This window comes from Emydura macquarii, unplaced genomic scaffold (genome assembly GCF_026122565.2).
Source record: "Emydura macquarii macquarii isolate MOO-44397 ecotype Brisbane River unplaced genomic scaffold, CSIRO-AGI_Emac_v2 contig_75, whole genome shotgun sequence".
In the NCBI taxonomy this organism is placed as follows: domain Eukaryota; kingdom Metazoa; phylum Chordata; order Testudines; family Chelidae; genus Emydura; species Emydura macquarii.
In genome coordinates this window covers 4,704,243-4,715,401 of record NW_027130212.1, presented here as the reverse complement: position 1 = coordinate 4,715,401, position 11,159 = coordinate 4,704,243, and the positions used below count along the sequence as shown (strand labels likewise).

At 43.2% G+C, this 11,159-nt stretch overlaps 1 protein-coding gene across 2 annotated transcripts in view; it reads left to right on the top strand.

Moving 5' to 3' along the window:
- Positions 1-683: 683 nt before the first annotated feature.
- The window catches only part of CXADR (CXADR Ig-like cell adhesion molecule), a 60,784-nt gene continuing 50,308 nt past the window's right edge, over positions 684-11,159 (top strand). The window contains exon 1 of one of the 2 annotated variants that reach the window (XM_067543145.1): positions 684-1,046. In XM_067543145.1, coding sequence (XP_067399246.1) covers positions 992-1,046 — 55 coding nt within the window. In that variant the 5' untranslated portion in view covers positions 684-991. The remainder of the gene's footprint in view (positions 1,047-11,159) is intronic. The other variant, XM_067543151.1, reaches the window with a different exon arrangement.

Here is an 11,159-nt window from a genome sequence, read left to right as displayed (position 1 = left end):
ACTTAGTTATACTAGTATAAATGTGCTTCTACCACTATAGTTTATTCTCCTTCCTGTTGGCTGTATGCAAATAAAGTATACCAGTATAAATGTGTCCATACTAAGTGTTTATGCTGCTTTAACTATACTGATATAATTAAATCAGCTATTTATATATATATAATCAGTTATATAATATTAGATGTTTAGACCATGGAACTATCATTGGGCCACACTTTGTGCACCCTAATCTATCTTGTGTTATATATAACGCTATGATTTTGTTGCCTGTGGAGTACAAATCTTATTTTCAAGGACTCACTGGCCACTGGTTGCAGCTGCCATTGTGTGTTCAGCACAGATGCAGTGTATTACAGAGACAACACACACTGTACTCTTTTACAGAAACTTTACTTTTGTTCTTCCTTCTTTACTAGTTTCCTTTAAAGTAAATCATTCAGAGTGAAAGTAATATGGAACACCCCTTAATGGAAAATCCAACCTATCTTTATGGGACTGGTGATTTCCGAATGTCAGTGGGGAAATGCTGACTACAGAGGGATGTTTGTTGCTCGGTGTCAGTTCACAGCATTGGGTAATGATTGTCCTACAGGGTTTCGTTATACCCACAATTCATCACCCGTGGTAAAACGAGTTCTATGACACGGGCACTAATCGGGGTGTAGCTCTTTGTCTCTCGGCGTCGGGAGTGGAGAGGGGGCGGGGGTGTAGCCGCGCCCACGCGCGCGTGTGACCCAGGGGAGGAGTGTGTGTGTGTGTGTGTGTGTGTCCCCCCGAGGACGGCAGTGCCCCGGCGCTCTGTGTGTGGGGGGGACAGTGCCCGCGGGGCTGCGGCCGGCCGGAAGTGACGGGCCATTCATTCACCTGCTGGCTGGGGACGGGGCGTGTCCGTTGTCGGGACAGTCACAGGAGGAGCCGCCGTGTGCGGAGCCGAGGGGAGGACGCTGCTGACCGAGGCGCTGCCCCTGCTCCGCTCCCGTCTGCGGCCGCCATGGTGCCGCCGCCGCTGGCCGCGCTGCTCGGGAGCCTCCTGCTCTGCTGCGCAGGTGAGAGCCGGGCCCGGGGCTGCGGTCAGGGTCCCCCCCACCCCCTCGTCTGCCGCCGCCGCGCCCTGCACCCCCCGGCCCTGCCGAGGCGCCCGGCGCCGGCCGCGTGGCTCCGGGAGGGGGACGCGGGGCACGACCGGGCTTGGGGGGCGGGGGCTGGTCACTCCCCGCGGTCAGGCTCTGTCCCCGCGGACCCGCCGCGGGGGTGAAGTTGGCGGCACGATGCTGTCCCCCACCCCGGCGGCCTCGGCCGGTTCCGGGCGTGCGACGAGCGGGTGGCTCCTGCGGGGCCCCGGGCGCTCATTGTGCGCTACCTCGAGCGCGCTCCGCCGTGCGTGTGTCTGTCTGTGGGTGTATCTGTCTGTCTGTCTGTCTATCTCCCGCCGCCCAACTGGGGGCCAGCGGCTGCCTTCTCGCCCGCCTTGTCGGTGCCCCTGCCCCGGGGCGCTGCGCTCTGCCTCCCCGCTGCGCCGCCGCTGCCGGTGAAGTGCCTGGTCGGGCTGCTTCAGCCGGGAAGAAAGTCGCTTTGTCAGCGATGCAGGGTGCCCAGCCCCACCTCGGTGCGCCGAGCGTTTGCTCCTTTAAAAAGGTGTGTGTGGCGTGGTCCAGCCCCGTCGGGTGCTTTGGTCTTTCTCTGGGGTTCAGCTGGGTCCGTGTAAGAATGTGGGTCCGCAAAATGAAAAGCTCAAGGCGCAATTAACTTTCACAAGGAGGGATAAAGTCCTGGGCTGTAAATCAAAGCGAAGATTATAAATTAGTTGGAAATGCTTGGGTCTGTTTGCAGCCTATGGAGCAAAAGACAGAACATTTAATTAAGCAAAAGGAGCGGGCATGTTGCATTGTCTTCTGAAAACAGCTCGTTGTTTTGACGCCCCTTTGTCTGGCAAGGTGGACAAGCATAGTTTGATTCTTTTCAATTTGCAGTTATTTTACAAACGATAGATATTTGGGGTAATGACTCTTTTTATAAAGAACGGCTTCATTGTTTTCCCAGAAGAACGTGTTCACTATAGTTTAAAAACACTTCGTTTGGATAATTGTGATAAAGTTTATCAAAGTGATGTGTTAATTCCACTTAATTTTAAGAAACTGCTACAGTTATCTGTTGGAATACTTCCTGTTTTCAAAGCTTTTCAGATCTTACACTTTTGTATCAATTTCGATGTAACACAAAAGACTATAAAACACCTGGGAGGTTAAAAGTTAGAAAAAATGCTTTTCAGCAGTGTTAGGGTGTCTCTTTCTGTTTCCTGTTCAAATGTTAATGCCATTGTTGATGTCACAGCTGTGTTGGGGCATTACTCATAGGATCAAAATTCGTTATAGTAGAATCTCCAAATTTAATCTCTTGTGTGAAAGTGCATCAGTAGTTGGAAAATACTTTTTCTTATCAATTTCAAGTAAAAATAAATGGCTGGTTTGCTTTTTGCTAGCTGTTTTCCTGAATGTATTAGATTTGTTTAGGGATTAATTAAGATTCATTTTAAAAGTTATTTTTCATGTACTGTTTATAATTTGGATCACTGATGTTAATTTGTTGTACATTTAGAAACTTTTTTTTTTCTTTTCTTTTCTTTGAGACTTTTGGACAGTTCTGCCCAGAATGAAGTTTGAGCACAAATTCTGTATATACATACAAAACACTTGGTTCAACTGACAACTCTGTATATAGAAAAAATACTTACAACATTACTTTCTCTTTGTAAATCATTAAATTCCAGTTTATATAATCACTATATTGATACTTTATCATAAAATGGAAGTAAATAATACAAGTGTGTTAGTGTTCATTTGAAACTGAGTAGTAGAATTCATAGTTCGTTTCTGTCTTTATTTAAAGATGATTTGAAGAACAGTTGCTTTCAAATTACTGAATTTGGAAAGAGCAATCTATGTTCAGTACAATGTCTGTATTTGTATACCCTCATAAAGAGGGTAAATTTTAGCTTTTTGTTTTGTATTTGCCTTGTTCAAATCAGTAACATTGGTTTATGCAAAATATTTTATATTCCTTTAAAGGAACAGTATTTTGAAGTTATTTTCTTCAGTATTTTGGCCTAGAAATTTTCTCGATCATCTTTTTCCAGTTATGACAATGATTTAGTCTTCAAGTATTCAGATATCAAGTTGAGGAGATACTATGATTATGGATACAGTATTGGAAAATAGTTTTCAGACTCCAGTCATCTTTGTGTGGCTTGCAAATGTGTCTGTCACCTCCACCTTGAACTAAATATAAGTATTACATTAAAAATATTAAAGTTGCAAAGTCAACCACTCAAAAAATTAGGAAATCACAGAATTAATGCTGTATATTCCAACCTTAATTCAGCCCATTTGTTCTATGTGTTATGAAAGCATGTGGTAATGTAATTAAAGATTGTCTTTTCCAAGGACCTCGCCTCATCCAGTGCACAATAATGGGTTGTGTTAACTGTGAATGAGTACCTATTTAATATTTTGTTTTATCCTCACCATTCGATTTGTCCTCCCATGTCTAACTTATTGTTCACCGTTCTTGCTCTGCTTTGAATACAGAATTAATATCGTCATGGGTTTTTCTTATAGAGCTCATTGTTACAATATCAGGCTGCTTCATAAACATTAATGAAGATCTTCATAACACTTTAGTGAGGTAGTGTGGTATTCTGTTGCCACTTTACAGATGAGGAACTGGTGCACAAAGAGATTAAAGTAGATATAGCCTGCTAACTTTGGGATCCCAATTTGAAGTGCCAGGAGACTGATTTTTCAGGGTATTTAACATGTTATAGGTCCAGAACAGAGCTGTATTGACTTCCATTATACTAGTGGAATGGTCAGCTCTTCTGCAGATTAGGCACCACAAGTGTGTCAGATTGGCCAATTAAAAAATGAACAACAAACAATTAGTGGCTACCTGTGAATAAATTGATTTAAGTGATTTGTCCAGCTTCACATAGAAACCCTATTGGAGATGCAGGCACAGAAGTCAGTTCTCTAGTGTGGCATTCAACTGCTTTATTCATGAGACTGTCCTTTCTTTTTGTAGTCCTCGGCTTTATTCACTCATTCCAGCTTCTATGAAACAAATGATGCAGAGGTCCTACAGACAATAGCCTCATTTTCTATGCAATGCTGGTTCATTTCTAGAACACTGCCTATCTACTGCTCTGCATTAAGCAGAAGTTCTGTGGAGAAAAAAGTGTGTGATCATGTAATTAAAGACTATATAAGAAGACATATCCACAAGGGGTCTGAATTAAGGCTGCATGGGCAACCTTAATTTTGGCATTTCCCAAGTTTTGAGTGCTTGACCTTGGAATCTTACATTATTGTAAGGTAGCTCTTTTGGAAATAATTTCCTAATTTTTTTAGAGCAAACTGGGGAAAAAGAAATATGATAGAAATATAGGGCTGGAAGGGATCTTTCTTGTACTTAGGCATGGCTGGATTCAATTTAAATTAATAGATGTTGGTAGATGTTGATTTCAGCTGACATGAAATCAAAGAAAAAATATTCATTGGTAAGAGTCAGCACAGATGCAGCTTCTTCCCCTCTGCACCTTTCACCTGCTAGGACTGGGCATTGCTGGCCCCACGGCAGCGCAGATAACCCTCCCCACCCCGCCACCACGTATGCAGATATATTGATGCACACATTGGTCATCAGCAGGGTTGGAATCTTTGGATCTAAAGCACAGACCTCTGCCACTTGACCTAAGGGACTAATTGATAGCATTAGTAGGTTGCCATTCTGTATGTGGAGCAGATGGCAAAGTGAGCAGGTCACCTCCTTTTAGCAATTGTTTCACATGTATTTGCTAATGGCAGAGAATTGTTGAGACTGTGGAATCCTGGATTCAGTTCTGGATTGTGCTCTAATAGTCACAGACCCTTAACTGACCCCTTAATCCTTTTCTTCTCTCATAGCTCCTATCTCAGCCTCTCTTCATCTTCCCTCCAGCTCATCATTCTTTTGCATTCCATTGAATCAGGTTAGCTCCTTCTCCATGCTGCCTGGGCACCAGCAGCTGAGGATTCAGCGCAATGGATAGACAGTCTCCTTGTTCATAGTTCCGGTGTTTGGGACCAAAGTGACTCCCAGTTGCCAAGAGGAACAATTTCAGGGGGAGTCCTGCTCACCCCTGCAGCAGGTCATGCTTATTTACTTTGTGGGGATGGTGCACCTACAGTCTGGTTGATATGTAGGAGCTTGGAAAGTATTAGGCAACCTTAAGTATACCAAACAGTAATGAGGTGAAGTCTCCAAAAGAGAAAGTTAAAAGTAGCAATCAGCAATAATGAATGTGAACATAGCTTTTTTTTAAACACAGCTGTCCTGCAGTCAGGGCTTGAAAAAATTACCAGGTGTCTACTAGCCAGAGGTCAATATAAAAAAAAAAACGAAGGGGACCCAAGAGCCTACCTCCTTCAGTTGCTGAAACAAAAGAGAGAGCTGGGATTTTTGCTTTGCCTGGACCCTGCTCACCAGCTTCATCTTTCAAATGGGACTCGGGAGAGACAAGGTGCACCAGGTAATATCTTTTATTGACCCAACTTCAGTTGGCGAGAGAGACAAGCTTTCAAGCCACAAGGAGGTGCTGTTCAGGTCTCAGTAGAAGATGGTCCAATAAAAAATGTGGCCTTACCCATCTTGTCTCTCTAATAACTTGGGACTGGCATGGCTACAACAACACTGAATACAAAAATGGGACTCTGACAGATATGTATGTGATAAGTTACAGCTTTCTTATCCACTTTAGGCTAGAAGGGTGAAGATGTCAGTTTTCCTTCCCAACCTAGAGCCTTTTTGGATATGCAAGTATAATGGGTTGGCGGTGGAGGAGGATTTATTCTGTCCTTTCAACATATTCACTGGTGAAACTACTCTAGTGACTGCTTCTGTTGCTTCTTTTTCCCAAGCAGCTGCTAAGTGATTCATATGGGATTTGGGCTGCCTTAAGGTTTCTGTGAAGCAATGGTGAAACTGACCAGGATAGCAAATTTCATTTTTGTTGCTGCTTTGTGGATTCACACACACTTAGTGCATTGGTTCACGGATGGAAACACATATTTGCAATCATAAGAGTTAGAAATGTTAAAATGAAAGCCTATGTTCTGCAGAAATTGATGGCTTAGGTTCTTCTCCATGCAACCTACCTGGACAAGCTTCCTACCACTACTAGTAAATGGGTGAATATATTTTTTTTTTTTTCAGTCACAGCAATATCTGTGGATTATTCTCTGGTAAAGGGTTTTGTCTTTTCCAACTCTTGCTTTTAGTTGATTTTCAGGATTTTGTGCTGGGAGTTGGCTCGTCTCTCTATTCAGTGGGTTTTTATTTAAAAACAAGCTTCACTGGCATGCCTAGTCAGCAATAAGTTTCAAATCAAGTAATTTTACAGATTGAATTTTTTTTGGGGGGGGGGAGAGGAGGATAATGAAGAAATAACCTTTATTATAAGTAGCTATTTGGACGAAATCCATTAGATTAACTTTCCTTGTTTGTTTATAAAAGAAAAATATATCCTGCTTCAGTAAGAATTTGGAGTTGCTGCTTCGGTTGTGATGCATACAGTGATATCATGGCTTAGTATTTACAGATGAACCTTCCCTTGATTTAGGGAAATATAGAGAGAATTTTAGCCTCAAGTAGTATGCTTAAAGCTGTTTAGTTTATGTGGTCTGTACTAAGCTTTCCCTGACTACTTATCTGCTTTTGTTTTTTCATCCCCTCCCCCATCTACCACCACCACAGGCAGTAGTACCCTTGCACTCACTTTTATCTCTTAGCAGTTCTAGAATAACCAAACCTTTTAACACCTTTGGGCTGTCATTTCTTTCTAACCAGGTCTGCCTGAGGTCAGAACACCACATTTTACCGTGTCTACACTTGGTTATTTTTGCACTACTGCACATTCCAAGGTTAAAACTATCAAAATAGGTTTCTTAAAATATGCAGGTTCATTTTTGCTAAATAAAATCAGTTTGTAAAGTAGAGGGTAGTTGCTTCTAAAATTGTGAGTTTAAAGGCAGTTTAGTTTAGTCTGAATTGCTTTTGTTTGTTTACCTATTGCTTTTTGTTCCTCTGCCCTAGAGAGCAGTAGGCACCCAGGTATGTAGCATTGTTTGACTAACTCCTAGTCTACAGTAGGGGATTTTGCTGCCACTGGTATGTCAGTCAGGGATCTGATCTCTGACCGACATAGCTGTGCTGGCAAAAACCCCTAGTGTAGAAGCAGTCATACTGGCAACACTGCATTTTGCTGGTACAGTTTATTTTGCTTGGGGTTGAGAGCTGGGAGAATGCAGCTGGAATAAGTGATACTGGCAAAACCGTGATTTTGACAGTATAAGCTGTGTCCACACTAGGAGTGTGTTGTTGGTGCAGTATACTGGTAATAGCTATAATGGCAACATACTCCTAGTGTAAATCTACTTTCAGAAGATGAAATTGGCATAAAATGGTAAATTGTGATGATAAATCACTTGGATTACTAGATAATGGCTGACCCACAGAATCTGTTGTGTCAATTAACACCCATGTGAAATGCTATTAATGCTAAAAATGTCATTGCATTTATTAGTTAGACATTCCGTAATATTAATAAGTAGAAAAACTAGCAACATTTATACCGTAAAAAGGAGACTAAATTGGCTTTGCTCCCTGTTCTTGAAGATTAAGTTTAAGATTCAGTGTAACTGAGTTGAAAATCGGTTTGGTTTGCAGATTTCCAGGTAACTGGGGTACCTGGGAATGAATCAGAAGTGCTGCCATATCATTAAGAAGAGACATATTTCTAGAAAAAGAACAGTGGTTTGAGGATTTTCTGTGTGGTAACTCTCTTGATGCTGTTATCATTATTGTAGTCTTGCAAAATCCCACTTGAGCTGCACTAGTAAAATATAAGTATTTTATATATTCAACATGGTAAAGGTGGGTAAATGGATGGTAGCCTGGCAGAGTTGACTGTCTGGTACAGGTGTATTATTGGGTTATCTGAGAGAATTTGTCCTGATTTTTTTGAGAGGGAATAGTGTGGGATAATCTATGACAAATGCAACATGTTATGCCAGGTATAATAGAATTTAGATATGTTTACGTGATATACAGATCAACACAGGATACATGTTTCCAACATTTCTTAACTGTGTGGTTTGAAGCTACACCGGTAATAGGTGTGGTTACTTAAACTAAATGTCTTTGCCTACAATAGCGAATGTAACCCTTTGTAATTGAACTGGTGGCATAGCATCAGTGTAAATATTAGCAATACAATGTCCACCCAGGCTATGGTTTTTCAGCTGCAGTTCAGCTGCAGTTTGCCCTATATGATGACAGTTAATCAGCCTTTGGAGTACCTATCTCACAGATCCTGGCACAGCTGTCTGAAGCTATGAACATCTGAGAGTTTCCAAAAGGCCATCTGGGAGCCAAGGGTAATGCTGAAGTCTGCCCTCTTCTTCCCTTACCCCCAGTTCACTGGGGAAAATCCCATAGGTTCCCTGCTGCTGTTGCCATTTCCTAGCCCTTTCCACAAAATGGAAGCAAAGGTCAAGACCTGGTTCTCCTTGTTTAACAAGAAGAGGTTTCTGCTGGAACTTCTGTGAAATTGTTGACGCTTCTACCAGGTGGTGGGAGGGAGGATGTTCCAGAACTGCCTGTAGACAGCTTGAGACTGAAGAATGTTTCTTGGAATTTATAATTTACCAGTCATGCACTCACAATGCTTGGAGCAGACAACTTTGCACTGTACTTGCAGATGGTGGTGTCAGTAGATAAAGCATCACTTTTGTGTTTGGATCACAACTACAGACTGAGTTCTTAAAGCCTGTGATGAGCCGCAGTGGCTGCATAATTTCAGGATGAAATGGATTTTACTGTTCCTCTTTTGTGAACTAACCCTGGAATTCCAAACCTTATGGATAAGAGCTCTCATTTATGTGGAAAAGAGGGGCAGTTGCCCTGTGGAAGCTGGCTAGCTTAGATGGCTGCTGCTTTTATGGCACTGTTTTGACAGTGGGAAATCTATGATGAGTGAAGTTTTGGTGGGCATTTGTAGAGCACATGATATTTTGCAGGGGTTCATGATTAAGGATTTAAATAGCTGGGACTCCCAAACTGCATGAGTCATTGAACTTATGTGCACATTTTGTGGCAGTCCCAAACAAACCGAGAGGTACAATAATGGAAAGGGGTTCGAACTACTCAGTGGTAATGCAAGCCTTAGTGGCTCATTGTGGCAGATTCATGGATGTGTATATTGGGTACAAAATGCTAAAATTTTCAAAATATGTTGTCCTCTCAGGAGCTAGTATAAGGGAATTCTGTTCTTCCTGAACAAGTGACATGGATGGTTTTTCTGTCCCCACTGACTCTAAGTGACTAGGTATATGCATTTTTGCAATAGCTCATAACCTTTTCCTGACTACACAAACCTGAAGAAATGCAGATTCATTGGTACACTCAGTAGGTTAAGGATGGTGGTGGAGGAGTATGCTGTCTGGATCCTGCAAGCAGTTGGTGAATGTCTGACCTGCAATGGCTGTTTATCGGTTAATATGGTGATTGTCATATGTCTGCTGCATTTTGCATAACATGTAAAAGCAGAGAGGAGGTAGTCTGTGCACAGCTGGAGAGACAAGTAGTTGCAGCTGAGGCTGTTAGTGCAGCCTGCCATCACCATAGGACACAAATTAGAAATGCTGGAAGTAGGAATTTTGACTAGGGAGTCATGAAGTGAATCTCGCTAGTAGCTGACAGGAGTCTTTTTATGCTGTGGTGAAGCTGTTTTTGTTTCTGTACAAAAACATATTTATCATTCTTTTTGTGTGTATGTTTATTTTATAGTGTCTAGATCAGTGTTTCTCAACCTTTTAAGTAGCAAGTACCCCCTAACTTCTGAAAATTCTAATAAGTATCCCAATACTCAATTTTCCACCCTGAGAAATACAATCTTTTTCCCCTTTACCTCTGGACAAATGTATTTCTCGTAAAGCAGGAGAGTTCTGCAATGCTGTGTGGCTGTGGCAGATGAAAAAAAACCCTGCTGTTTCTCCCCTCCTTCCACTGTCCTTCCTCCATATCAGAGCAAAGGTCAATGCCAGCCAATCAGTATAGCCTGATGGCAGGGTCAGGTGGTGTTCTCCTCACACAGGCAGGAACTTGTGAGGTATGAGCAGGCAGTGGTGGCCCGCCAGAGTGGATAGCAGAACTCCGCATGGCCGTCCCTAGCGGGGTGCAGGCCTGGGGCAAATAATGCTGTGTGGACCCCTCAACATTTTTATATTGGTAAAATCTGGAGCTGTCATAGTTGTCAATTTCACTGCTCAGCTAGAGCAGTGAAATGGACAAGTAAGTCTGCTGGTAGAGCTGGGCTCCAGGTCTGAACAAGCCGCTGGGCTCTCCGCCTGGCTTTCTGGGCACTGGGCTTTGAGCCAGGGAGGGGAGCTGCCACTTGGGCAAGTTGCAGGTGGCTGCCACCTGGCTGACAGCTAGCCTAGGAGGTGGGTGACAGCCACCTGCTCTAAGCTGGGGTGGAGGAGGCTTCTGCACAGGCTGGGACATGGGGATGTGGGCAGGCGGCAGGCAGCTGCTGCTCATCTTCAAGCCAGAACGCGGGAGGCTGTCTCTCGGCGTGGAGCTGGGGCATGGGTGGCAGCCACCCAGCTGTGACACCAGCTCGCAAGTTGCAGGAGGCTGCCGCCGGGCTCCCACCTGGCTTCCCCAGAAGTCGGCAGCTGCTGCACGCCTCCCTTCACTGGGTTTTTTGCTGCATACCCCCTGCCTCTGTCTCACGTACCCCCAGGGATACGTGTACCACAGGTTGAGAAACTATGGTCTAGATGGCTTTACAATAGATTAATGTTCTGTCAGTGAGAGAGTTTGTGTTTGAAAAGTTCACGTCTACATAACTTAAAAACTCAAGTCTAAACAAAGCCGTGATAGTTTGCCTTCCTCAAAGCAAGCCTTATCTAAGTGGTAGCTGTAAAGCTTGCACATCATTGGAAGTGCCTTTGTGTGTGGAAGCTGGAGCTGTAGAGTGTGGGTTAAATGGGAACTGACCTTTATGGAACTCATGAATGAATAAAGGGATTTTGCCTTAACTTTTTCAGTTTTTAATATTTTGG